This window comes from Mauremys reevesii, linkage group 14, assembly GCF_016161935.1.
Source record: "Mauremys reevesii isolate NIE-2019 linkage group 14, ASM1616193v1, whole genome shotgun sequence".
Classification (NCBI taxonomy): Eukaryota; Metazoa; Chordata; order Testudines; family Geoemydidae; genus Mauremys; species Mauremys reevesii.
This window is the reverse complement of record NC_052636.1, coordinates 15,969,490-15,996,222: the sequence shown is the minus strand read 5'-3', so window position 1 is coordinate 15,996,222 and position 26,733 is coordinate 15,969,490. Positions and strand designations below refer to the sequence as shown.

The 26,733-nt window shown below is 69.4% G+C and overlaps 4 protein-coding genes across 5 annotated transcripts; 1 reads left to right on the top strand and 3 right to left on the bottom strand.

The window, feature by feature from the left end:
* Nucleotides 1-916: 916 nt before the first annotated feature.
* LOC120381626 (transmembrane 4 L6 family member 5-like) lies at nucleotides 917-3,991 on the bottom strand. The gene is made up of 5 exons (XM_039499785.1): nucleotides 2,957-3,991; nucleotides 2,812-2,877; nucleotides 2,455-2,621; nucleotides 1,962-2,163; nucleotides 917-1,225 (listed from the first exon to the last, which is right to left on the bottom strand). The coding sequence occupies exons 1-5, from the start codon at nucleotides 3,137-3,139 to the stop codon at nucleotides 1,211-1,213; spliced, it is 633 nt and encodes a 210-aa protein (XP_039355719.1). The 5' UTR covers nucleotides 3,140-3,991; the 3' UTR covers nucleotides 917-1,210.
* A 2,781-nt stretch (nucleotides 3,992-6,772) lies between these two features.
* On the bottom strand, nucleotides 6,773-7,790 carry MBLAC1 (metallo-beta-lactamase domain containing 1; the record flags this gene model as incomplete). The annotated part of the gene is made up of 1 exon (XM_039499722.1): nucleotides 6,773-7,790. A coding segment is annotated over one exon (693 nt), but the record flags the coding sequence as incomplete, so codon positions are not given.
* A 4-nt stretch (nucleotides 7,791-7,794) lies between these two features.
* On the bottom strand, nucleotides 7,795-16,602 carry CNPY4 (canopy FGF signaling regulator 4; the record flags this gene model as incomplete). The annotated part of the gene is made up of 7 exons (XM_039500131.1): nucleotides 7,795-7,898; nucleotides 12,952-13,054; nucleotides 13,292-13,409; nucleotides 13,920-14,042; nucleotides 14,547-14,643; nucleotides 15,873-15,999; nucleotides 16,557-16,602. Coding segments are annotated over 7 exons (687 nt in total), but the record flags the coding sequence as incomplete, so codon positions are not given.
* Nucleotides 16,603-17,330: 728 nt separating this feature from the next.
* Nucleotides 17,331-25,942, top strand: TAF6 (TATA-box binding protein associated factor 6). 2 transcript variants are annotated; one of them, XM_039500125.1, is made up of 15 exons: nucleotides 17,331-17,348; nucleotides 17,913-18,112; nucleotides 18,580-18,666; nucleotides 19,290-19,443; nucleotides 19,552-19,608; nucleotides 20,236-20,355; nucleotides 20,841-20,983; nucleotides 21,084-21,161; nucleotides 21,743-21,844; nucleotides 22,014-22,196; nucleotides 22,779-22,853; nucleotides 22,989-23,114; nucleotides 23,518-23,691; nucleotides 24,237-24,434; nucleotides 25,463-25,942. In XM_039500125.1, exons 2-15 carry the CDS (start codon nucleotides 17,957-17,959, stop codon nucleotides 25,844-25,846), a joined length of 2,037 nt encoding a protein of 678 aa, XP_039356059.1. In that variant the 5' UTR covers nucleotides 17,331-17,348; nucleotides 17,913-17,956; the 3' UTR covers nucleotides 25,847-25,942. The 2 variants fall into 2 exon arrangements, with proteins under 2 accessions (XP_039356059.1, XP_039356060.1); XM_039500126.1 differs by lacking the exons at nucleotides 17,331-17,348; nucleotides 24,237-24,434.
* Nucleotides 25,943-26,733: the final 791 nt, after the last annotated feature.

The window sequence follows — 26,733 nt, the reverse complement described above, 5'->3', positions numbered from 1 at the left end:
CCGGTGTGGAGGTGCGGCTGGCTCTGGGGTGGGGCGTGGGGGGGCTGTTCGTACAGGGATCCCCGGTGCGGAGGTGCGGCTGGTTCTGGGGTGGGGCGCAGGCCGTTCGTAAGGGATCCCCGGTGTGGAGGTGCGGCTGGCTCTGGGGTGGGGCGTGGGGGGGCTGTTCGTACAGGGATCCCCGGTGCGGAGGTGCGGCTGGCTCTGGGGTGGGGCGTGCGGGGCTGTTCGTACAGGGATCCCCGGTACGGAGATGCGGCTGGCTCTGGGGTGGGGCACAGGCTGTTCGTACAGGGATCCCCGGTGCGGAGGTGCGGCTGGCTCTGGGGTGGGGCGTGCGGGGCGGTTCGTACAGGGATCCCCGGTACGGAGATGCGGCTGGCTCTGGGGTGGGGTGTGGGGGGGCCGTTTGTTCAGGGATCCCCGGTGCAGTGGTGCGGCTGGCTCTGGGGTGGGGCGCAGGCTGTTCGTACAGGGATCCCTGGTGTGGAAATGCGGCTGGCTCTGGGGTGGGGCGCAGGGACCATTCGTACAGGGATCCCCGGTGCAGAGGTGCAGCTGGCTCTGGGGTGGGGCGCAGGCTGTTCGTACAGGGATCCCCGGTGCGGAGGTGCAGCTGGCTCTGGGGTGGGGGCCGTTCGTACAGGGATCCCCGGTGCGGAGGTGCGGCTGGCTCTGGGGTGGGGGCCGTTCGTACAGGGATCCCCGGTGCGGAGGTGCGGCTGGCTCTGGGGTGGGGCGCAGGCTGTTTGTACAGGGATCCCTGGTGGGGAAATGCAGCTGGCTCTGGGGTGGGGCGCAGGCTGTTCGTACAGGGATCCCCGGTGCAGAGGTGCGGCTGGCTCTGGGGTGGGGGTGGGGCATGGGGCCGGCTCCCGATTCCCTGTGACAATCCCAGACAAGGAGACAGGTGGAGGTTTGTCCAGAGCAGAGACCGCAGTTCCCCGCTCCGCCCCCAGGGGCGCCGGCTCCCCACGGCCCCTCGGGTTTATTTGGGGTGGCTGGTGACACGGGGTAAGGGGGTGCTTGGTGTGTTGCACGGGCGGCACAGACTGCAGGGGCGACACTGTCTGTGAGCTCTGCGTCCCCGTGATCCCAGGCAGGGCTGGTCCCGGATGCCTGGGTTCCTGGGCGTGACGGGCAGGGAGGGTTCCAGAGTGGGTGGGCGGTCGTGCCGTGGCTCCTCAGGTCGCACTGGCAGCTCTTCGACTCAGTACTGGGTTTGCTGGAAACAGGGAACAAAGGGGGTGAAATCTCCCCAGGGAGTCCCTATGGAGCCCCTTCCCCGCCCTCTCCCTCCCCTGGCATGGAGATGCAGCTTGCTCTGGGGTGGGGCGCGGAGTCTGTTCATACAGGGATCCCCAGTGCAGAGATACGGCTGGCTCTGGGGTGGGGCGCGGAGTCTGTTCGTACAGGGATCCCCGGTGCGGAGATGCGGCTGGTTCTGGGGTGGGGCGCAGGCCGTTCGTAAGGGATCCCCGGTGCGGAGGTGCGGCTGGCTCTGGGGTGGGGCGCGGGGGCCGTTCGTACAGGGATCCCCGGTGCGGAGGTGCGGCTGGCTCTGGGGTGGGGTGCAGGCTGTTCGTACAGGGATCCCCGGTGCGGAGTTGCAGCTGGCTCTGGGGTGGGGCGCGGGGGCCGTTCGTACAGGGATCCCCGGTGCAGAGGTGCGGCTGGCTCTGGGGTGGGGCGCGGAGTCTGTTCGTACAGGGATCCCCGGTGCGGAGATGCGGCTGGTTCTGGGGTGGGGCGCAGGCCGTTCGTAAGGGATCCCCGGTGCGGAGGTGCGGCTGGCTCTGGGGTGGGGCGCGGGGGCCGTTCGTACAGGGATCCCCGGTGCGGAGGTGCAGCTGGCTCTGGGGTGGGGCGCAGGCCGTTCGTAAGGGATCCCCGGTGCGGAGGTGCGGCTGGCTCTGGGGTGGGGGTGGGGCATGGGGCCGGCTCGGCTGTGGGGGTCTCACCTTTGGGTCCCTGGCCTGTTTCTTGTTGCACGTCCCGCAGAGGCAGCCGAAGAGGCCGTTCAGCACCTGCACCCCGCAGAGCAGCAGCTCCAGCAGCGCCGCCGCCAGCACCAGGGAGAAGAGGATCACGTTGAACTGGACCACGCCGGGCGGGTTCACACACGTGTCCCACATCGAGGTGTTGAACAGGTAGCTCTGCTTGCTGCACGGACAGAGAGGGGCTGGCCAGGTGCCCCCGGCCTGGGGCCCCTCGACCCCGAGCCGCTGCCCCCCGGCTCTGCCGGAGCCCCTGGACCCCGAGCTGCTGCCCCCCGGCTCTCCCAGAGCCCCTTGACCCCGAGCCCCCGCTGCCCCCCGGCTCTGCCAGTGCCCCCTGACCCACAGGCCCGCAGCTCTGCCAGGCCTGCCCCCCCCCAGCTCTGCCGGGTCCCCCTGCCCTGCCGCCCCCTGGCTCTGCCGGGTGCCCCCAACCCGCCGCCCGCTGCCGTCCCACCTGAGCTCCTCGTCGGTGCTGAGGAAGGGCTGTCCCCATGTGCCGAGGCTGCCGTTGGACTCCCGCACCTGGCACAGCGGCCCGTTCACCAGCCCCAGGGCGGAGACGCTCACGGCGTAGATAGAACCGGCCACCCCCACCAGGGCGAAGAGGATGGACAGGAACATCTGGGGGAGGGGGACCCCGTTAGTGCTGGGGAGCAGGTGCGGAGGGGGGACCCCGCTAGGGCCCCGGGCGAGGGGACGCCCATCGGAGGAGGGTGGGAGCAAAGACCCTGTTGGGGACGGGGAAAGAGCCTCAGCTCCCAGCGGTGGGGAGAGACTGGGGGGCAGTGGGGGGCTACAGGGGGTCGCTCACCCCGCAGCGGTTCCCGCAGCAGCCCTGCCGGCCGGTCGCCTGGATGTGGATCGCTGGGATCAGGATCTGGGGAGAGAGAGAGTCAGTGGGGCAGGCCCCAGCCCCCCTGCCCCCCGTCCAGCCCCCACCCCAGCCCCGGGCTCACCATGGCGCCGCCCCCGACGAGGCCCCCCAGGTACAGCACCTCGGGGGTGAGCAGCCGGCCCCCGCCCTTCACGTACTGGGTGTCCCAGTCGGGGAAGCAGAGCAGCAGGTTGCAGACGATGCAGGTCAGGGCCAGGGGCCAGAGCCCCACACCCACCACCCGGGAGCACTTCCCTGTGCACATCGCGCCCACTGGGGGGGGGGCGGCGGGGCCTGGGAGTTATATACCGGGGGGGCGCCCCGGATGGCCCCGCCCCCGCCCCGCCCGCTGGAGTTTGCTCCCGGGGCAGACACCTGGCACTCGGGCTGGGGTGAGCGGAGGGTCGTGGCTGGGGAGGAGGGGTTTGTGCTGGTAGGCTCGCCACCGGGTGGGGGGTGTTAGCAGGGGAGGGTGTTATTGTAGGGTCTCACTGCGGTAAGAGGCTGGGCAGGGCAGACTGGGCAACGTAGGGTCCCTCGGGGGGTTGTTATTGTAGGGTCTCACTGCGGTAAGAGGCTGGGCAGGGCAGACTGGGCAGCGTAGGGTCCCTCGGGGGGTTGTTATTGTAGGGTCTCACTGCGGTAAGAGGCCGGGCAGGGCAGACTGGGCAGCGTAGGGTCCCTCGGGGGGTTGTTATTGTAGGGTCTCACTGCGGTAAGAGGCCGGGCAGGGCAGACTGGGCAGCGTAGGGTCCCTCGGGGGGTTGTTATTGTAGGGTCTCACTGCGGTAAGAGGCCGGGCAGGGCAGACTGGGCAGCGTAGGGTCCCTCGGGGGGTTGTTATTGTAGGGTCTCACTGCGGTAAGAGGCCGGGCCGGGCAGACTGGGCAGCGTAGGGTCCCTCGGGGGGTTGTTATTGTAGGGTCTCACTGCGGTAAGAGGCTGGGCAGGGCAGACTGGGCAGCGTAGGATCCCTCAGAAGGGGGGGGTTGTTATTGTAGGGTCTCATTGCGGTTAGACACCTGGTGGTGCAGATGGGGCAGCGTAGGGTCTGGGGGGGATGTTATTGTAGGGTCTCAGCAGTGGGGCCAGGACTCTAGCATCATGGGTGGCTTGTGTTCCCTTCCGCCCCCCAGCTGGCCCCGGGAGCAGGGCCGGCTCCAGACCCCAGCGCGCCAAGCGCACGCTTGGGGCGGCATGCAGCGGGGGGCGCTCTGCCGGTCGCCAGGAGGGCGGCAGGCGGCTCCGGTGGACCTCCCGCAGGCGCGGGACCAGCGGACCCTCTGCAGGCACGTCTGCAGGAGGTCCACTGGCGCCGCGGGACCAGCGACCGGCAGAGCGCCCCCCGCGGCGTGCCGCCCTGCTTGGGGCAGCGAAATTCCTAGAGCCGCCTCTGCCCGGGAGGTCCCTGCCCCAGCTCTCGGTTCGGGGCAGGGGGACCGAGTGCCCGGGGACGCCACAGGGCGAAGGAGACGCCATGGGGCTGGCGGCCACGTCCCTGCTATCGCATTGCCCCACCCCAGCTCCAAGGCCACCGGCGATGGAGGGAGAACCCAGGAGTCCTGGCTCTCCACCCCCCCACTCTAACCACCAGCCCCCACTTCCCTCCCAGAGCCGGGGAGAGAACCCAGGAGTCCTGGCTCTCCACCCCCCCCACTCTAACCACCAGCCCCCACTTCCCTCCCAGAGCTGGGGAGAGAACCCAGGAGTCCTGGCTCCCAGCCCCCCCTGCTCTGACCCACCAGCCCCCACTCCTCTCCCAGAGCTGGGGAGAGAACCCAGGAGTCCTGGCTCCCAGCCCACCCTGCTCTGACCCACCTGCCCCCACTCCCCTCCCAGAGCTGGGGAGAGAACCCAGGAGTCCTGGCTCCTAGCTGGAGCAGGTGGGGCGGATGGGGCTGAGGGTGTCACGGGGGAGTTTTCTTGGGATGGCTGCACTGGTGGGGGGAGAGCAGGGGGTGACATCACTCGAGGGGCCAGGAGGGGCTGAGGGAGACGCTGGAGGGGGGTTTCAGTTGGGGGCTGGCTGGGGAACCAGAGGGGCCCCCAGGCTGGGGTCTGGGCTCCCTGCCCCCCAGAGGGACCTGGCTGAGGGGGCCTGGTTGTACCTACAAGCCCTGCTTGGGACTGGGCTCTTGTCGGCTAATAAACCTTCTGTGTTACTGGCCTCCTGAGTGTCCCGGTGAATCGCAGGAACTGGGGGTGCGGGGCCCTGACCCCCCCCCCCCGCTCTGTGCGGTGATGTGGGGCTGGATCTCTTACGCAGGTGGCGGGGGTGGTGCCAGGTGGTGCCAGCCGCCCGTGTCCTTGAGCCATAAACCATCACAAGGGTCATTAATAGCTCAGGGCATCGATCGGCGCTATCAGCAGTGACACATGCAGCCCGGGCAGCGCCGCCGCCTGGGAACCGCCCCCCCCTCCCGGCCTGGTGCAGACAGCGGCCAGCTCTGGGGCGGGGCGGCCGGTTACCCAGGGACCCCTCGCTGGGACACAGCCACCTCTGGGGCAGGCTGGCCAGGGACACGGGGACCCCTCACCCGGCGCTGAGATGCGCCCACCTCTGGGGTGGGGCAGCCGGTTACCCAGGGACCCCTCGCCCGGCGCTGAGATGCAGCCACCTCTGGGGTGGGGCAGCCGGTTACCCGGGGACCCCTAGCCCGGCGCTGAGATGCGCCCCGCTCTGGGGCGGGGGGCTGGTTACATGGGGACCCCCCACCCGGGCACTGAGGTGCAGCCACCTCTGGGGCGGGGCGGCCGGTTACCCAGGGACCCCTGGCCCGGTGCTGAGATGCAGCCACCTCTGGGGCAGGCTGGCCGGGGACACGGGGACCCCTCGCCCGGCGCTGAGATGCAGCCACCTCTGGGGCGGGGCGGCCGGTTACCCGGGGACCCCTCGCCCGGTGCTGAGGTGCAGCCACCTCTGGGGCAGGGTGGCCGGTTACACAGGGACCCCTCGCCTGGCGCTGAGATGCGCCCACCTCTGGGGCGGGGCGGCTGGTTACCCGGGGACCCCTCGCCCGGCGCTGAGATGCAGCCACCTCTGGGGCAGGCTGGCCGGGGACACGGGGACCCCTCGCCCGGCGCTGAGATGCAGCCACCTCTGGGGCGGGGCGGCCGGTTACCCAGGGCCCCCGCGCCCGGCGCGGAGGTGCAGCCACCACTGGGGTGGGGTGGCCGGTTACCCAGGGACCCCTCGCCCGGCGCTAAGATGCAGCCACCTCTGGGGTGGGGTGGCCGGTTACCCAGGGACCCCTCGCCCGGCACTGAGATGCAGCCACCTCTGGGGCGGGGCGGCCGGTTACCCAGGGACCCCTCGCCCGGCGCTGAGATGCAGCCACCTCTGGGGTGGGGTGGCCGGTTACCCAGGGACCCCTCGCCCGGCGCTGAGATGCAGCCACCTCTGGGGCGGGGCGGCCGGTTACCCAGGGATCCCTCACCCGGCGCTGAGATGCAGCCACCTCTGGGGTGGGGTGGCCGTTACCCAGGGACCCCTCGCCCGGCGCTGAGATGCAGCTACCTCTGGGGCGGGGCGGCCGGTTACCCGGGGACCCCTCGCCCAGCGCTGAGATGCAGCCACCTCTGGGGCGGGGCGGCCGGTTACCCGGGGACCCCTCGCCCAGCGCTGAGATGCAGCCACCTCTGGGGCTGGCTGGCCGGGTACACCGGGACCCCTCGCCCGGCGCTGAGATGCAGCCACCTCTGGGGCGGGGCGGCCGGTTACCCGGGGACCCCTCGCCCGGCGCTGAGATGCAGCCACCTCTGGGGCAGGCTGGCCGGTGACCCAGGGACCCCTCGCCCGGTGCTGAGATGCAGCCACCTCTGGGGCAGGCTGGCCGGTTACCCGGGGACCCCTCGCCCGGCGCTGAGATGCAGCCACCTCTGGGGCAGGCTGGCCGGTTACCCGGGGACCCCTCGCCCGGCGCTGAGATGCAGCTGTCCATAATGGGGTTCAGTCCCCCGTTCTCTCTGGCTGTACCAGAAAGGGGTCTGGCCTGTGTGTGGGGTGAACCCACGGACCCGCTCTCGTGGCTACCCTCTGAGCTTGTGCTGCTGCTCCCGGGCCTCCCCTGCTGATCATGGCAGCCCCCCCACGGCCCCCTGCAGCGATCCTGGGGGCTGTGGGTCTCCCCCCTCCCCTCTGGCTGCGTTTCGGGTGCCGTCTCCGCGAAATGACCCCCATAAGAGGCAGCGCCAGGGGTGGCCAAGCTGGGTTTATTGGCGGCTCAGTGGGGCCCAGGGGGCGTCTCCCCCCCGGCGCTGCCCCCCGCCCGCAGCACGCGGAAGGGGGGCCCGTGGCCGGGGATCACCACGTCGGCCAGCGCCAGCGCCTGCCGGCGGCTCCGCTCCTGCCGGGTGGGGTCCTCGCTGAGGGCCTGCCAGACACCCTCGTCCTGCTCCCGCTCGAACAGGTCCCCGGCCACCAGCACCGTGCCCAGGGCCGTGCCCCGCACCAGCACGCTGGTGTGGGCGGCCGTGTGGCCGGGCGTGGGCAGCACCTCCACGTGGCCCGGGTGGATGGGGTAGGGGGCGCCGCCCCCCAGGCCGTGGGGCAGGTAGAGCCCCTCGCCCCGGCTGAGGTCGAAGCCCACCAGCAGCGTGGCGCCGGGGAAGAGGTTGAGGTTGCCGGCGTGGTCGGAGTGGCCGTGGGTGCAGACCACGTGGGAGACGTCCCCTGGGGCCACCCCCTGGGCCGCCAGCAGCCCCAGCAGCCGCTCCCGGCCCCAGGGGCCCCCCGTGTCCACCAGGGTGAGCCGGGGCCCCCGCAGCAGCGTGACGGAGCCGTCGGCCCGGGTGGAGCCGTCCGGGAGCGCCCGGCTGTAGCCCTCCTGCAGCACCACCACCTCGTAGGGGGAGCCGGGGATCCGGGACAGGCCCAGGGGGGCCGTGCCCAGGGGCGGGGCCCCGGCAGGCTCATGGCCTGGGGCGCGGGGGGGTCCTCCGAGGGCGGAGCTCAGACAGTCCCGGGGGTCGCTGGGGGTCCCGAGTCTTCGCCGGACGGCGCCCTCCTGGGGCCTGCTCCTGCCCTAGAGAGAGAGATATGGGGATGTGAGAGGCTGCAGGACCCTGTGCCCTGAATCACCCCCTGCCTCACCCCTGCTAGAGCCCTCCTTACCCCCCTGCTCCCCGCCTCCCATCTCCCCAGTGACCCCATCTCCCCAGCCAGATCCCCACCCCTGCCCTGCTCTGCTCCCCGTGACCCCATCTCCCCAGCCAGACCCCCAGTGACCCCATCCCCCAAGCAGACCCGCCTCACCCCTGCCCTGCTCCCCAGCCAGACCCCCAGTGACCCCATCTCCCCAGCCAGACCCCTTCACCCCTCCCTGCTCCCCCAGTGACCCCCATCTCCCCCAGCCAGACCCCCTGCCCTGCTCCCCGTGACCCCCATCTCCCCAGCCAGACCCCCAAGTGACCCCATCTCCCCCAGCCAGACCCCCAGTGACCCCATCTCCCCATCCAGACCCCCAGTGACCCCCATCTCCCCAGCCAGACCCCCTCACCCCTGCCCTGCTCCCCAGTGACCCCATCTCCCCCAGCCAGAACGCCCACCACCTCTGCCCTGCTCCCCAGTGACCCCATCTCCCCAGCCAGACCCCCAGTGACCCCATCTCCCCAGCCAGACCCCTCTCCCCTGCTCCCCATCTACCCCAGCCAGACCCCTCACCCCTGCCCTGCTCCCCAGTGACCCCATCTCCCCAGCCAGACCCCAGTAACCCCATCTCCCCACCCCTGCCCTGCTCCCCCAGTGACCCCATCTCCCCAGCCAGACCCCAGTGACCCCATCTCCCCAGCCAGACCCCCACCCTCTGCCCTGCTCCCCAGTGACCCCATCTACCCCCAGCCAGACCCCCAGTGACCCCATCTCCCCAGCCAGATCCCCTCACCTCTCCCCCCAGTGACCCCATCTCCCCAGCCAGACCCCACCACCTCTGCCCTGCTCCCCAGTGACCCCATCTCCCCAGCCAGACCCCCACCTCTCCCCTGCTCCCCCAGTGACCCCATCTACCCCAGCCAGACCCCACCACCTCTACCCTGCTCCCCAGTGACCCCATCTCCCCAGCCAGACCCCAGTGACCCCATCTCCCCAGCCAGACCCCACCTCTCCCCTGCTCCCAGTGACCCCATCTACCCCCAGCCAGACCCCCACCTCTGCCCTGCTCCTGTGACCCCATCTCCCAGCCAGACCCCACCACCTGTGCCCTGCTCCCCTGTGACCCCATCTCCCCAGCCAGACCCCCAGTGACCCCATCTCCCCAGCCAGACACCCCTCACCCCTGCCCTGCTCCCCAGTGACCCCATCTCCCCAGCCAGACCCCCACCTCTCCCCTGCTCCCCCAGTGACCCCATCTACCCCCAGCCAGACCCCCACCTCTGCCCTGCTCCCTGTGACCCCCATCTCCCCAGCCAGACCCCCAGTGACCCCATCTCCCCAGCCAGACCCCACCACCTGTGCCCTGCTCCCCTCAGTGACCCCCATCTCCCCAGCCAGACCCCAGTGACCCCATCTCCCCAGCCAGACCCCATTTAACCCTTACGATAGGCTCGTCCGTACACTGGCGCGCGATACCGGAAATAGCTTCTGGGAGCCGCCAGGTTGGGGGGGGGGGCAGGACCCGCACCGGAAGTGCATGACAGGAAGCCAACTATGACCTGAGCGGAAGTGATTCCGTCCTGGGCGCTGCCATATTGGCTGCGGAAGTTCCCCAGACAAGCAGCCTGACGCGCAGGAACAGCTCTGTGCATCACCCTGCGTGGCCACACGGTGTCACTGTTCCTCTGAGAGAAACGCTCTCTGCTTTACCCTGCCTGGCCACACGGTGTCACTGTTCCTCTGAGAGAAACGCTCTGTGCATTACCCTGCGTGGCCACACGGTGTCACTGTTCCTCTGAGAGAAACGCTCTGTGCATTACCCTGTGTGGCCACACGGTGTCACTGTTGCTCCATAACGGCCTTGGTGGCCCCTCTGCGAGCTCCTTAGGGAAGTTAGCACCTGGGCGCCGCCATCTTGAAACTGGCTCTGCAGGGGCTACAGGGGTCTATGGGCGCCGCCATGTTGGAAACGCGGCGCCGGACGGGTAGCGCCGAGGGACAGGAATATTCAAATTAACAGAAACTCTTTCACGGAGTCTCGTGCCCCCGAGGTGCGGACGGGGCTGCGGCCATTCGCCCTGGCGACCCCCCCCCCGTGCAGCCCATCACCCCCTGAATGGCTTCTTCAGCCTTTCTTCTCTCCCCGCTCTCCAACGGCCTCACCCCCGCCCTTAACCCCTCGGTGGTTGCGCCCGTAGGCCGGGCCCATACAACACCGGAAATGGCTCCCGGGCGCCATATTGGGAGGCCGGAAGGGGGGATGGAAGCGACAGGTGGGCGCCGCCATTTTGGAAGAGGCAGGACAGGCGGAAGTGAATCCATTGAAGCCGCCATTTTTGACCTCACCGGAAGCGGCCGTATCCAGGGCGCCGCCATGTTGGCAGCCCTCACCGGAAGTTAGCAGCTGGGCGCCGCCATATTGAAAATGGTCTCTACATGTGTGTAGTGAGGGCGCCACCATTTTGGGAACTCGGAGTTGGACGGAGAGCGCCGAGGAACAAAAAGATTAATAAACGCTAAACGCCTGGAGCCGCCATGATGGCAGCCCTCACCGGAAGTTAGCAACTGGGCACCGCCATATTGAAAGTGGGCTTTACGTATGTGTAGGGTGCCGCCATGTTGGGAACACGGGGTTGGACGGGGAGCGCAGAGGGACAAACATATTAATAAACTCAAAACGCCTTCGCGGAGTTTAGTTTCCCCCCCTCTGCCCCCAGAGGGGGCAGCTCTTAAGCCTGGTGCCCCCCTGCCCCCCCCCACAGGGCGTCTCGCTTCAGCCCCTCCCCCATGACCCCAAATTCCCCCTCCTGACCCCTCCCCCACACAACTGGGGCCCAACTGGAGGTGGGGGGGTTACGCCCCCCCTGCACCTAGAGCTGCCTCGACCCCCCCTCCTGCCCCCAACCCACCCCACCGCCCAGCCCCCCCCCCACCCCCAACCCCCTCCTGCCCCCCCACAGCCCAGCTCCCCCCACCCCCCTCCTGCCCCCCCACAGCCCAGCTCCCCCCTGTGCCCCCAACCTCCCTCCTGCCCCCACAGCCCAGCTCCCCTGTGCCCCCAACCGCCTCCTGCCCCCACAGCCCAGCTCCCCACCCCAACCTCCCTCCTGCCCCCACAGCCCAGCTCCCCTGTGCCCCCAACCGCCTCCTGCCCCCACAGCCCAGCTCCCCTACCCCTCTTCCAGCCCAGTTCCCCACCTCCAACTCCCTTCTGCCCCCAACCCGCCCCACAGCCCAGGTCCCCACCCCAACCTCCCTCCTACCCCTCTCACAGCCCAGCTCCCCACCCCAGCTCCCCTCCTGCCCCTCTTCCAGCCCAGCTCCCGGCCCCAGCCTTGCTGCTGCCCCTTACAGCCCAGCTCCTCCCACCCCTCCAACCTCCCTACCCCCAAACCTCCCTCACAGGGCAGCTGCCCCTGCCCCGAAACCCTCCTCCTGTCCCCTGACAGCTCAGCTCCCTCCCACCCCTCCAACCTCCCTGCCCCCAAACCTCCCTCACAGGCCAGCTCCCCTGCCCCTCAAACCCCCTCCTGCCCCCTTACAGCCCAGCTCCCTCCCACCCCTCCAACCTCCCTGCCCCCAAACCTCCCTCACAGGCCAGCTCCCCTGTCCCCAAACCCCCTCCTGCCCCCCTTACAGCCCAGCTCCCCCTGCCCTCCATGGCTGGAAAGGGTTCAACATCCTGCCAAATAAATAACCCACAGAGGATATGTGGGGAGATGATGTTTGTGTATTTACATGTGACAGCGTCATCGAGGGTCCCTGTCTCGGCTGCATTCGGGTATCACTGAAACGAATTGTGAGCAGGGGATATTGCGGCATCCGTCTCTCTTTGAGACGTGCCGTGAATGGTGGAGGAACAAGCAAATTCCTACAGCTGAGTACCGGTGTCGGGCCTGCCTCAAAGTCACCCTCATGACCTTCCGTCCCCCGAGGGACTCCCCAGAGGGGACATGAGATGGGTCTTGATCCTGGTCAGCTCAGAGCTGCTTAGGCTGCACCAGGGGAAGCCCGAGGCACCTGCCTGAGGTCCCCGTTACGCTCTGAATACGAGCTTTGGCCATTGGACTATAACCTAGGAACTATTTCTAAAGGGACAGCTCCCCCTCTCCGCCGTGAATCTGCGCCTCAATGGCTGGAGCTCATGGCTGTGGGTATACTGGACTGCGAACCAGAGTCGCTCGCGTTTGGTTTCTAATAAAGCTGATTTTAGTTAAGGAGAACCGGCTGCAGCGTGTACTTGGGTGAGAGCCGGACTAGTCACTAACCGCGGAGGTGACGTGTCCGAGCCTGTGGGGTGGGCAGAGCCTGTTCTTTTCGGTGATGGAATAAGATGTGCAGAAATTTCCATCATATTTGCCGTGGGTACCTGGCTGGGGGCCTGAGGCAGGATCGCTCCCTGGACTCCAAAGAAGCTGTTTTGTGCTGGCTGGTGAATCTCAGTGTCAGAATCTCCACCAGCGTTTGGGGTCTGTCTGCCCCATGCTTTACAGTTCACCCTGACTGAGTGACCACAGCTGGGTCCCGACTAGGACCCCGCTCACAGCCCCCCAACCCCCCTCCCGCCCCCCTTTCAGACCAGCTCCCTCCTGCCCACCCAACCTCCCCTACAGCCCAGCTCTGCCACCCCTTGCTTCCCCCCCCCCACCCCGTCCAGCTATACTGACCCCCACGGGAACAAGCCAATGACAACAAAACACACTTCACTGCGGCCCAGAACCCGGCATTTCTGTATAAAAACCAGAGACGGACAGACAGAGACAGAACGACAACGGGGCGGGGGGAAGGGGAATTCCACCCCCACCCCAGGCCGCTGGGCGTAAGGCACCGAAAAGGCAGATCCCTCCCTCCCCCCCAGTCCCCAGCAGGGCCCCCCAGCCCCTGGAGGGAGGGTGGAGAAGGCATCCAGGGGTGTCAAAGTCCTTCCCTGTGAATGTACCAACCCGCCCCCCACCGCTCAGAGTTCCCTGGGGTCATGAGCTGCATGCCTGGTGGGCGGGCTGGGTTGTTCCATCGTCTCTTCCTCCTTCTCCTCCTCTTCCTGGGCTCCCTCGTCACCCTTCCTCCCTGTCCAGACCTCGCTCAGACACCCTGTGGGGGCAGAGAGTAGTTAACAGGCCTGGGGCCTCCCCTCCTCCGCTGGGGAGGCAGCTGCCTCTGGGGTGGGGCGGGAGCCAACACAACAGCGGGGGAAGGGGATTAGGCACAACAGAAAATTCGCCTGTGTGTTCAGAAAGCCCAGGCCGGCGGGGGGGGGGCGGGCGGGGCTAGCAAGGGCTGTGGGTCGGGAGTGAAGGGCTGGGAGTGGTGGGGGGGTGGTTTACCCACCTCTCTCCCCCGGCGCCAGCACGTGCCCTTCGCACAGGAAGGCTCCCAGCACCGTCTCCTGGTGGCGGAAGTACCAATCCTCCAGCACGGCCTCGAACTGCTCCAGCATCGTCTCGCACTGGGGGGAGAGGGGACCCGGCCACGGGGCGGAAGGTCAGAAGGCCGCAGTAACCCCCCGGCCCGCACAGCCCAGCCCAGAGACCCCGGCCCCTGCGGCCCCCGGGGGGAAACCGGTCGCCTGCGTGTCCCGGAGAGGCGCCGGGCCGGCCTGGAAGCCGCCAGGAGGAGGAGACGCCCCCCAGCGCTGCGGAACCGGGCCCCAGGCTGATTGACCCGCGTCGGGAGCGATCCGGCCCTTGCAGGGGGGTCAACGCCGGGTCGGCCCCAGGGCGTGAGAGATGGGGGGCAGGGGGAGATCCCCCCGGCCTGGGATGCACCCCTGAGAAGCGGCCTCCTGAGCGCTGATCCTCCGCACCCACCATCGCTCCAGTGCCTCCCCCAGCTCGTCTCGCTCCTTTCTCAGGGAAATTCGTCCGGCTTCAGCTTCCGGCTGCTCGTTCTTGTTCTGACGCCGCACGGCGCCCACTGGCTCCCCCACCCCCCGAACTCGTCACCCCCCCACTCTCACCTGCTGCTTCAGCTGCGTCACCTCCACCGACGGCTCGTCCCAGAGCTCCAGGGGGATCCCCAGATCCACCTTCACCCCCTTGTTCACCAGGTTCTTCAGGGTGTTCATGGTCTGGCTCTGACCCTGCGGGGACAGAGGAGAACCCAGGAGTCCTGGGCTACCAAACCCCTCCCTCCATTCAAACCCACCAGCCCCCACTGCCCTCCCAGAGCCGGGGAGAGAACCCAGGAGTCCTGGCTCCCAGCCCCCCCTGCTCTAACCCACCAGCCCCCACTCCCGTCCCAGAGCCAAGGAGAGAACCCAGGAGTCCTGGCTCCCAGCCCCCCTGCTCTGACCCACCAGCCCCCCCACCCCACCCAGAGCCGGGGGGAGAACCCAGGAGTCCTGGCTCCCAGCCCCCTCCACTCTAACCCACCAGCCCCCACTCCCCTCCCAGAGCCGGGGAGAGAACCCAGGAGTCCTGGCTCCCAGCCCCCCTGCTCTAACCAGCAGCCCCCACTCGCCTCCCAGAGCCGGGGAGAGAACCCAGGAGTCCTGGCTCCCAGCCCCCCCTGCTCTGACCCAGCAGCCCCCACTCCCCTCCCAGAGCCGGGGAGAGAACCCAGGCGTCCTGCCTCCCGGCCGTACCTTGGCATACCGCAGGCTGCCCGGGCGCTCGGCATGGACGCTGTAATGCAGGAATCGCTCACACACGGTTTCTAGCGCCTCGGCCAGTCGGGTTTCCCTAGTCGGACAGAAGGGGGGGTGAGGAGTTGGGAGACGGGCCGAATCGGGGTTGTCACAAAGTGCTTTGCTCTGCAAAGCTGAGGTCAGCTTTGAGTCTAAAACCCCCCTCGCAGCGGGTCGGACTGCAGCCAGGATCGGGGCCCTGGGCTGGGTCCGGATCCGGATCCTGGCTGGCTTGGGGTCCGGATCCCGGCGGGGAATGCGGGAGGGGCATCTCTTGAGCCAGCATCATGTTCCCCACCTAAGGAAATCGCCCCAAACAAACCGGTTTTGTGCAAAGGGTGAAATTTTCCTGGTTTTGGTCTAAAAGAAACTGAACAAATTTTGGATAGAAATTTGGTTTGGTTAAAAAAATAAGATTTGCTTTTGGACGTTGGGGGGAAAAAAAAAGAAAATTCTGGGATTTGGGTAAAAAGAAAATTGGGTTTCTGGGACTCACAACACGCCGAGGGCCCGGTTCTACTGAGCGCTCGGGGGCCGGTGTGTGTGTGTGTGTGTGGGGGGCGTAATTCAGTCTAGGCTCTAGGACACGGGTTACGGTTCCAGGCTGTGCAGGTTTTCGATACGTCTCCCTGCTGGGGTCCCCCCCCCCCCGTCCCTGCTTGTTAAAGAACCTCAGGTACGTTTACAGGGCGGACAAAGAGAGACGCCGTGTGCAGAGCAGGGGTCAGAGGTGAACGGCCAGCTGGGGTGCGCAGTGATTTTGGGAGCAGCGAATTGAGAGGGCCACATCACAGGGACCCAGGAGTCCTGGCTCCCAGCTCCCCTGCTCTAACCACCAGCCCCCACTCCCCTCCCAGAGCCGGGGAGAGAACCCAGGAGTCCTGGCTCCCAGCTCCCCCTGCTCTGACCCACCAGCCCCCACACCCCTCCCGGAGCCGGGGGGAGAACCCAGGAGTCCTGGCTCCCAGCCCCCCCTGCTCTAACCCACCAGCCCCCACTCCCCTCCCAGAGCCGGGGAGAGAACCCAGGAGTCCTGGCTCCCAGCCCCCCTGCTCTAACCACCAGCCTCCACTCCCCTCCCAGAGCCGGGGAGAGAACCCAGGAGTCCTGGCTCCCAGCCTTCCCTGCTCTAACCCACCAGCCCCCACTCCCCTCCCAGAGCCGGGGAGAGAACCCAGGAGTCCTGGCTCCCAGCTCCCCCCGCTCTAACCACCAGCCCCCACTCCCCTCCCAGAGCTGGGGAGAGAACCCAGGCATCCGGGACCCCAGCTACCCCACACTTACGAGGTGTTGTATTGGATGCGTCTCTTTCGCTTGCCCGAGTCCAGCACCTGCCCCAGCTCCAGCACTTCCTTGGAGCGGCCGCTCTGCGCCAGGGTCTCCTGCAGCTCCAGGCTCAGGTACTTGCACACTGCGGGGGGTGGGGTGGGGGTGTCAGCTGCCTGCCTGGCCCATCCATGGCCACCCAGCCCCATGTCCACCCACCGGGGCCATCCCTGGTCCCTGTAGCCTGGTCACCTTTCCCACCCTACCCTGACCCAGCCAGGCCCTGCTTGGCTTGCATAGCATGGCTGTGCCTGGGCCTTGCAGCCCCTCCCTGGTCCATAGAGCCCCATATGGACCGGTCTCTATAGCCCCATATGACTATCTGGAGAGAGCTCAAGTCTGTGCACTAAGCCAGCCTGCCCCGATTAGCTGGCACGGCCCTGCAGGCCCTGCCCCCGGTCCCTCTAGCCCCATACGGGCCGGTCTCTATAGCCCCATACGGACCAGTCTCTATAGCCCCACATGACTATCTGGAGAGAGCTCAAGTCTGTGCCCTAAGCCAGCCTACCCCGATTAGCTGGCACAGACCCTGCCCCTGGTCCCCATAGCCCCATATGGGCTGGTCTCTATAGCCCCATATGGACCGGTCCCTATAGCCCCAGGCAGGGGGCGTGGCCCCTTTAAGAGCCCCTCCCCCTTTACCTTCGCAGGGGGTGGGCCGCCTCTCGTCCTCCTCCTCCTCCTGCCCCGCCCCGAGGAGCAGCAGCAGCCCCAGCAGGGGGAGCCACATGGCTGCGCTCCCGCCCCGGCAGGGAAATAGCGGCGCTGGCCCTTTAAGGAGGAGCTGGCACCGAGCATGCGCACTCAGCGCCGGGACGCTCGGCGCATGCGCATAGACGGCTCGTTCCGTCGGGGAGGAGCGAGGCGCATGCGCAAACAGGGGGGCGGGGCTGGGGAAAGCACTGTAGCCCCGCCTGGTTTAACAAAGGACCGGCACTGCGCATGCGCATCGTAAGCCAAAGGCCGGGGGAACCAAATGCGCATGCGTAATAAGAACATTTTCCCCACCCCTTCAGCCCAACGTTGCGCATGCTCGGTAGAATGTATAAGCGCGCGGTACGCAGGCGCAGTCCCGGCTGTCTGGACCCACGCATGCGCATTGCAGTCTTTCTCCCATCCCGCGCTTGCGCAGTGCGCTGCCTAGGCGCCGGTCAGTCTCCGGCGCTGGCCCCTCCCCGGGGTCGCTCGGGTCCTGGCAGGAGTGTAGTGAGGGGCCGGCGGGGGCGCGGGCTCGAGGGGCGGGCAGCGGCCGGGCTCCGGGGGGATCCGGGTGCGGGATCGGGCGGGGAGCGGATCCGGGCCCGGCGGTGTGAGCGGGGCCGGGGGCTGCCTCAGGGCGATGGGCGGGGACGGGGCATCTGCCTGGACCGGGAGGGGGCGGGGCGGGGCAAGATGGCGGCGGCGGCGGAGGAGAGCGGGGAGCGGGAGTGAGACGTGAGCGGGGAGGCCGGGGGAGGAGCTGGGGAGGCCGGGAGCTGCGGGAGGGAGGCCGGCGGGAGGAGCTGCGGGGAGGGGAGGCCGGGGGAGCTGGGGGGAGGGGAGGCCGGGGAGGAGCTGGGGAGGGGAGGCCGGGGAGCTGCGGGGGAGGGGAGGCCGGCGGGGAGCTGCGGGGAGGGGAGGCCGGCGGGGGAGGGAGCTGCGGGGAGGGGAGGCCGGGGAGCTGCGGGGAGGGGAGGCCGGCGGGGAGGAGCTGGGGGAGGGGAGGCCGGGGGAGCTGGGGGAGGGGAGGCCGGCGGGGAGGAGCTGGGGGGGAGGGGAGGCCGGCGGGGGAGCTGGGGGAGGGGAGGCCGGCAGGAGGGGAGGCCGGCGGGGGAGGGGAGGCCGCGGGGAGCTGGGGGAGGGGGAGGCCGGGGGGGGCGCGAGCCGGGCTCAGGTGGGGGCCCCTCGCCCTGGGCCTGGCCCTGGGGTTCCCGCCGGCTCCGGGTGCGAGGGAGACGCAGCCCGGCCCGGCTCCCTCCTGGTGCCACCCCGTGGGCCCATTTCTCACCCCTGCCCCAGGTGTCGGCGGCGGCGGGGCCCCGTGCGGGGCCGGCGGGAGCGGGATGGCGGAGGAGAAGAAGCTGAAGCTGAGCCACACGCTGCTGCCGGCCGAGTCCATGAAGGTGATGGCGGAGGCCATGGGCATCGCCCAGGTGCCCGAGGAGACCTCCCAGCTGCTGGCCGACGAGGTCAGCTACCGCATCAAGGAGATCGCCCAGGTACGGGGTGGGGGGGGCCCCCACGCGCGTCCTCTGCCTTGGGGGGAGCCCCTCACACACACACCCCAGCCACACACTGTCCGTACCTACCCCCCCCCCCAGAGACACCCCCACGCCCCAGGGTATGGCCCCATCCCGCCCCTACGAGAACCCACTCGTGCCCCCCAGCAGACCCTGCCCTCCACCCCCCGCTCTGCTCCCACCCTCGCCTTCCCAGGGGCCCTTGGGGCGAAGCGGGGCCCCCCCCCACTGGACCCTGCCCTCCTCCCCCCGCTCTGCTCCCACCCTCGCCTTCCCAGGGGCCCTTGGGGCGAAGCGGGGCCACCCCCCACTGTACCCTGCCCTCCTCCCCCCGCTCTGCTCCCACCCTCGCCTTCCCAGGGGCCCTTGGGGCAAAGCGGGGCCGCCCCCTGCTGTGGTTGCCCTGCCCCCCCATGTGACACAGACACCCCCCCGTCTCCCCACAGGACGCCCTGAAGTTCATGCACATGGGCAAGCGCCGGAAGCTGACCACGGGCGACGTGGACTACGCCTTGAAACTGAAAAACGTGGAGGTAACGGGGTCGGGGGGGGACCCCCTGCTCCAGCCCTTGCTGCCGAGGAGCTGGTGGGGCAGGGGGCCTGCGGTGTTGGGCCTGGGGGGCTGGGGCTGGGCTGGGCCCCGTGAGCTGGTTCGGCTCCATGCCAGGGGGCCCCTTGCTCTAAGGGTTGGGTGTCTCTGGTCTTAGGGGGCCGTTCTTGTCGGCCTCCCCCATGGGCCTGGGGCGTATCGTACCGGGGGCCGTTCCCGTCGGCACATAAAGCCGCGAAGCCAGGCCATGTTTGACGTGAGGCCAGGCGTGGCCTGAGGGCTTGCACAGATGAGGGGACCCCGAGACGCCTTCGCGGGGGGACCCCTTGGGGCCCCAGCCAACGCTCTGTCCCGGCCTGAAGGCAGAGGGGTGGGCCGAGGTTTCATCCTTCGGCGTTTGCCTGGTGGCTGATGGGAAGCCCTGCGAGGACTGGGGGCGAGCTGCATTGATCCGACGCCGGGACAGCTCGTTAGTTACGTTCCAACCTGGGTGCGTCCGTAGCCGGATGCCCGGGCGACCGCTCGGCTTTCGTCCCTGCTTAGCCAAACTGGCCCGTAGCGGCGCCGCGAACGCGTCTCAGAGCCGTGTCCCCCTCTCCCCCGCAGCCGCTCTACGGCTTCCATGCCCAGGAGTTCATCCCCTTCCGCTACGCCAGCGGGGGCGGGCGGGAGCTCTACTTCTACGAGGAGAAGGAAGTGGATCTGAGCGACATCATTAACACGCCGCTGCCCCGCGTCCCGCTGGACGTCTGCCTCAAAGGTGGGGGCGCCGCGGGGGGAGGGTGCTGGGGGGCGGGCGTGCCTGGAAGGGGAGACGGGGGGGGTTCCCCCTGGGCCAGCTCTCACCCTCCTCTCCGCTTCCTTCCAGCTCACTGGCTCAGCATCGAAGGCACCCAGCCCGCCATCCCCGAGAACCCGCCCCCAGGTGAGTCGTGGATCCAGGCGTCCGGGTGCAGCGCCCGCTGTGCTGCCCCGCGGGGAACCGGACCTTCTGCTTCCTCTGCGTTCTGTTCTGTCTGTGGGCTTGGCCTGGCCGGCCGCTCACCACTAGGCAACCCGACAGATGAGCTTTTCTGGGTGATGCCAGAAACTGTTCAAAAGTTTGCGTGTTCCCGACAGAGAAATGCCCTTGGTGGAGCCCTGTGCCCCGCCCCAGAGGTGGGCGCAACTCAGCGCCGGGCGAGGGGTCCCTGGGTAACCGGCCGCCCCGCCCCAGAGGTGGGCGCAACTCAGCGCCGGGCGAGGGGTCCCTGGGTAACCGGCCGCCCCGCCCCAGAGGTGGGCGCAACTCAGCGCCGGGCGAGGGGTCCCTGGGTAACCGGCCGCCCCGCCCCAGAGGTGGCTGCATCTCAGCGCCGGGCGAGGGGTCCCTGGGTAACCGGCCACCCTGCCCCAGAGGTGGCTGCATCTCAGCGCCGGGTGAGGGGTCCCTGGGTAACCGGCCACCCCGCCCCAGAGGTGGCTGCATCTCAGCGCCGGGCGAGGGGTCCCTGTACGAACAGCCGCCCACGCGAGGGGCTGGCTCGTGACCCGGCTCCGTGTCTCTCTCCAGCCCCCAAGGAGCAGCAGAAGGCGGAGGCTACGGAGCCGCTGAAATCCACGAAGCCCGGGCAGGAGGAGAACGGCCCCCTGAAGGGCCAGGGGCAGAGCGCAGCCGCCCCGGATGGCAAAGGTGGGCGGGGGGGCAGCAGGGCCGGGAGCGGGAGGTGCTCCTAAGGGCCTGGTGGGGGGGAGGCAGAGCAGCGTTAGAGGGGGAGGGACGGGTGAGAGCTGGGGGGTGGCTCCATGTCAATATGGAGGGAGGCAGTTGGGGGAGAGCGACTCTGCGCTGTCTAATGCCCCCTGCCCCCCAGGGAAGGAGAAGGAGGCCCCTGTGCTGGAGGGGGTGGGGCTATGTCCCAGGGGGTGGGGCTAGTGGGTGGAGGCGGGGCTCTGCTCACACCCTGCCCCCAGGAAGGAGAAGGAGGCCCCTGTGCTGGAGGGGGCGGGGCTGTGTCCCAGGGGGTGGGGCTAGCGGGTGGAGGCGGGGCTCTGCTCACACCCTGCCCCCCCCAGGGAAGGAGAAGGAGGCCCCTGTGCTGGAGGGGGTGGGGCTATGTCCCAGGGGGTGGGGCTAGTGGGTGGAGGCGGGGCTCTGCTCACACCCTGCCCCCCCAGGGAAGGAGAAGAAGGCCCCCGTGCTGGAGGGGGCCCCGCTGAAGTTGAAGCCGCGCAGTATCCACGAGCTGTCGGTGGAGCAGCAGCTGTACTACAAGGAGATCACCGAGGCCTGCGTGGGCTCCTGCGAGGCCAAGAGAGCCGTGAGTGCCCCCCCCACAAAGCCTGGGTGCGCCCTTCCCCTGTGCGACAGGGCCCCCGGGCCCCCCTGCGCTGACAGGCCGCTCTCTCTCTGCCCCCCAGGAGGCCCTGCAGAGCATCGCCACCGACCCCGGGCTCTACCAGATGTTACCTCGCTTCAGCACCTTCATCTCCGAAGGGGTAAGCGGGGGACCGGGCTGGGCCGAGCATCCCAGGTGTGATCCCTGACCCCCGTCTGTCCCCTCTAGGCTGGGGGGGACCCGTGGGGGGGGGTGGGGAGCTGGGCTGAGCCCCCCAGGTGTGATCCCTGACCCCTGTCTGTCTCCTCTAGGCTGCGGGGGGACCCGTGGGGGGGTGGGGAGCGGGGCTGAGCCCCCCAGGTGTGATCCCTGACCCCTGTCTGTCCCCTCTAGGCTGGGGGGGATCCGTGTGGGGGGGGGCTGGGCCGTGCCCCCCCAGGTGTGATGTCTGACCTCACTAGGCTGGGGGGGACCCGTGGGGGGGTGGGGAGCTGGGCCGAGCCCCCAGGCGTGATCCTGACCCTGTCTGTCCCCTCTAGGCTGGGGATCCGTGGGGAGCTGGGCCGAGCCCCCCAGGTGTGATGTCTGACCCCTCTAGGCTGGGGGGGACCCGTGGGGGGGTGGGGAGCTGGGCTGAGCCCCCCAGGCTGTGACTCCCCCTGTAGGCTGGAGGGCCCCTTGGGGGAGTGGGGAGCTGGGCCAGCCCCCCAGCGCCGTCCCCCTGACCAGGTCTCCCCCCAGGTGCGTGTGAACGTGGTGCAGAATAACCTGGCGCTGCTCATCTACCTGATGCGGATGGTGAAGGCGCTGATGGACAACCCCACCCTGTACCTGGAGAAATACGTGAGTGGCCGCCCGGACGCCGGGGTCCTGGCTCAGCTCTGTGGGGGGGGGCGGGGCTGGGAGCCGGGACTCCTGGGTTCTCTTCCCTCTGCGAGCCCTGCTGGGCAGCGGGAGGCGACGGGGTCTGGGTCCTGGCAGTGGCTAACCCCTCTCCCCCTGCCCCCCGCAGCTGCACGAGCTGATCCCGGCCGTGATGACCTGTATCGTGAGCCGGCAGCTCTGCCTGCGGCCGGACGTGGACAATCACTGGGCCCTGCGGGACTTCGCCGCCCGCCTCATCGCCCAGATCTGCAAGAACTTCAGCACCACCACCAACAACATCCAGTCCCGCATCACCAAGACCTTCACCAAGGTGGGGCGGGGCCTGGGGAGAGGGGGCGGGGCCTGGGGAGAGGGGGCGGGGCCTAGCACCACCATCACCAACGTCCAGTCCTGCATCACCAAGGTGGGGCGGGGCCTGGGGAGAGGGGGCGGGGCCTAGCACTACTACCACCAACATCCAGTCCTGCATCACCAAGACCGTCACCAAGGTGGGCGGGGCCTGGGGAGAGGGGGCGGGGTCTAGCACCACCACCACCAACATCCAGTCCTGCATCACCAAGGTGGGCGGGGCCTGGGGAGAGGGGGCGGGGCCTAGCACCACCACCACCAACATCCAGTCCTGCATCACCAAGGTGGGGCGGGGCCTGGGGAGAGGGGGCCGGGCCTGGGGAGAGGGGCGGGACCTAGCACCACCATCACCAACATCCAGTCCCGCATCACCAAGACCTGCATCACCAAGGTGGGGCAGGGCCTGGGAGAGGGGCGGGGCCTGGGGAGAGGAGGCGGGGCCTAGCACCACCACCATAACCATTGTGTCCTGCGTCCCCTGGCCCTTTGGGAGGGTGGGAGCGGGGCTGGGGGCGCAGGACTCACCCCGCCTTTGTCCCCGCAGAGCTGGGTGGACGAGAAGACGCCCTGGACCACGCGGTACGGCTCCATCGCCGGGCTGGCCGAGCTGGGTCACGACGTGAGTGAGAGCCCGGGCCCGCGAGGGAGAAGGGGGCTCCCGGGGCCTGCTGGGGGGGACGGACGGACCCTGGGGCCTGCTGCTGGGAGGGGCGGGTGTCGGGGTGGCCTCCCGGCTGACAGCTCCTCTTCCCAGGTGATCAAGACCCTGATCCTGCCGCGGCTGCAGGTGGAGGGCGAGCGGGTGCGCGCCATCGTGGAGGGGCCGGTGGTCAGCAACATCGACAAGATCGGGGCCGACCACGTCCAGAGTCTGCTGCTGGTGAGTGCGGGGGGTGGGGGGCGTGGCCTGGTGTCAGGGGGTGTGGTCTGGAGTGGGGGGCGTGGCCTGGGGGGGCTCTGTATTTGGGGCTGCAACTTAGTATCCCCTTCCGACTCTCCTCCTGCTGTCAACTTCCCTGAGGCTCCTCCTACTCCCTGTTCCTTTCTCTCTGGCTCCGCCCAGTCCATGAGGCTCCACCCCTTCCTGGCCCCTCCCACTTCCCGGGGGGGTCCACCTCTTCTCTCTGGCTCCGCCCAGTCCATGAGGCTCCACCCCTTCCTGGCCCCTCCCACTGCCTGGGGCTCCTCCCCTTTCTCCTGGGCCCCTCCCACTCTCTCCGCCTCTCCTCTCCCGCCTGGCCTGCCAGGTTCCCGCTCACCTCTCCCCTCCGCCCGCCCCGCAGAAGCACTGCGCCCCGGTGCTGGCCAAGATCCGCCCGCCGCCCGACAACCAGGACTCGTACAAGGCCGACTACGGCTCCCTGGGCTCCCTGCTCTGCACCCACGTGGTGAAAGCCCGGGCGCAGGCCGCCATGCAGGCCCAGCAGGTCAACCGCACCACCCTCACCATCACCCAGGTACGGGGGCCGGGCGGCTGCTCGCTCTGGGGAGGGGCGGGCGGCTGGCTCTGGGGTGGGTACCTGGCTGTGGGGGGGCAGCAGGCTCACGGGGGGACAAGGCTTGGGGTGGAAGCGGGGAGAGGATGTCATGGGGGCAGGGAGCTGATTCTGGGGTGAGGATCCAGGTGGAGGGGAGAGGTCAGTGGGGAGGGTGGGCGGGCGGCTGGCTCTGGGGTGGGTACCTGGCTGTGGGGGGGGCAGCAGGCTCACAGGGGACAAGGCACAGGCTGGAACCAGTAGCTGGGGGCAGAGGATGTCATGGGGGCAGGGAGCTGATTCTAGGGTGGGGATCCAGGTGGAGGGGGCAGAGGTCAGTGGGGAGGGGACCTAGGAGGGGCAGGCTGTGGGGGTTTGTGGGGGGCAGGAGGGAGGGGGGGTTCCCGTGGGCACTGCAAGGGAGAACACTGTGGGGCTGAGGCCCGTATTTGGGGGTGGTGACAGGGGCACGGGGAGGGCACTGGGGTGGGTTTGTCTGACCCCGTCTGTCCGTCTCCCCCCGGCAGCCCCGCCCGACGCTGACCCTGTCCCAGGCCCCCCAGGGCCCCCCGCGGGCCCCGAGCATCATCAAAGTGCCCAGCTCCATCACGCTGCCCATGCAGACCCTGGTGTCCGGCCGCCCCTCCACCCCCACCCAGCCCTCCCCGCCCCCCACCAAGTACATTGTCATGTCCTCCGCCTCCGGCAGCAGCACCTCCCAGCAGGTACGGGGGTCGGGGGGTGGGGGAGACGTTTTAGCTCCAGCGCCGTGGTGAGCTGTGGGCCTGCGCCACCCCTGCCTCAGTTTCCCCGCTCCGCAGCCCGGCTCGGCCACCCCAGCCACGCCCCCCCATCCGGGGTGATGGGCAGGGTCACCGGGGAGCCTGCCCCTCGGCCCCCACATCTGCCCCTCCGGATCCCCCCTCTCGGAGCTGCCTGGTGTCCAGCCTATCAGGATACCTGGCTTGGGGGGCAGGCTGGAAAGGGGAGAGGGGGGCTCCCCCATGCTGCCCCAAGTGGGTCCTGGGGGGCAGGTTGGCATGGGGGTGGGGAGAGGGCAGGGCTCCCCCATGCTGACCCGGGTGGATCCTGGGGGGAGGGCAGGGCTCCCCCATGGTGCCCCGGATGGGTCCTGGGGGGCAGGCTGGCGTGGAGGGAGGGCAGGGCTCCCCCATGGTGCCCCGGATGGGTCCTGGGGCAGGCTGGCGTGGGGGCAGGAGGGCAGGACTCCCCCGGGTGGATCCTGGGGGGGGGGGGCAGGGCTCCCCCATGGTGCCCCGGATGGGTCCTGGGGGGCCGGCTGGCATGGGGGGGTGCAGGGAGGGCAGGACTCCCCCAATCTGCCCCGGGTGGATCCTGGGGGGAGGCTGGTGTGGGGGGAGGGCAGGGCTCCCCCATGGTGCCCCGGATGGGTCCTGGGGGGCAGACTGGCGTGGAGGGAGGGCAGGACCCCATGCTGCCCCAGAAGAGTCCTGGGGGGAGGGCAGGGCTCCCCCATGGTGCCCTGGTTGGGTCCGGGGGGGCAGGCGGGCGTGGCGGGAGGGCAGGGCTCCCCCATGGTGCCCCGGATGGGTCCTGGGGGGGCAGGCTGGCATGGGGAGGGTGCAGGGAGGGCAGGACTCCCCCGGGTGGATCCTGGGGGGCAGGCTGGCGTGGGGGGAGGGCAGGGCTCCCCCGGGTGGGTCCTGGGGGGCAGGCTGGCGTGGGGGGGGCTGTCCCCCCCCCGGCTGACCCCCGTGCCTGTCGTTGGCAGGTGATCACCTTCAGCAGCAGCCCGCTGGGCACGGCCAGCTCCCCCGTCAGCACCACGGCGGCCGGGGTGCAGCCCGTGGTGAAGCTGGTCTCCGCGGCCCAGACGGCGCCCAGCGCCACGGTGACGGGCAGCCTGCAGAAATACATCGTGGTCTCGCTGCCCCCCCCGGGTGAGGGGGGCAAAGCGGGGGGGCCCCCCGGGGCCCAGCTCTCCCCCTCGGCCCCGCCGGGCCTGGTGCTGCCCGGCCTGGCCCCCGCCGGCGCCCCCACCATCAAGCAGGAGCCCGGCGACAGCCCCCAAGGGCCCCCTGGCACCCCCAGCCCCTTCGGCAAGGCCAACGGGGCGCAGGGGGGCCTGGCCGGGTCGCCCCAACCCTCCCAGTGACCCCAGCCACAGGGACCCCCCCGCCCCCATGGTGCCCCCAGGGCTGGGGTCGGTGATGGGGGGGATCTGACCCCAGTCACAGGGACCCCCCAACCCCCATGGTGCCCCCAGGGCTGGGGTCGGTAATGGGGGGGATCTGACCACGGCCCTCTTCCCATGGTGCCCCAGGGCTGGGGTCGGTGATGGGGGGGGGATCTGACCAGGGGACCCCCCCCCCCCCCCATGCCCCCCAGGCTGGGGGTCGTAATGGGTGTGTGGGGGTGGCTGCAGTGGCAGCAAAGGCCAGCGGGGGGCGCCAGAGGCTAACGGGTCGTCGTTCACCTGCAGTGCCGGGCCTGGCTGGAGTGGGGGGGTGACAAGGGGGCTGCCTCCCCCCCCCCACCCCTTGTACATAGCTGTGAATACCGCGCTGTAAACTGCTAACTCCCAATAAACCAGCCCTGCCCTCCTCTCTGCTGCCTGGCTGTCTGTGGGGAACCCCGGCGTCCTGGCTCCCATCCCCCTGCTCGCGTGGGGCCTGTCTGCCTCCGGGGAACCCAGGCGTCCTGGTCCCCTATCCCCCCGCTTGGATGGGGAGAGGGACAGGGCGTTTCTCTGCCTTTAGGGAACCCAGGAGTCCTGCTCTGCCCTCGCCCTGGGGCCGTGGGGCGCAGCCCCGTATTGCCCCAGTGGCGGAGTGGGGCAGAGCCTGTGGCAGGGGAGCTGAGCGGCCGCTGGGGCTGCAGGTAGGGGGCTGGGAATGGGGGTGGGTGGGGAGAGCTTCCCCCCCTACGCTGCTCAGCCCTGCACCCCCCCAGCTATCACCATGGGGCAGGCTCATGGGGGCCAGGGCCAGCCCCCCATTCCTTGCCCCTGGAGGGGGAGCTGTGGGGCTGGGTGGAATTGGG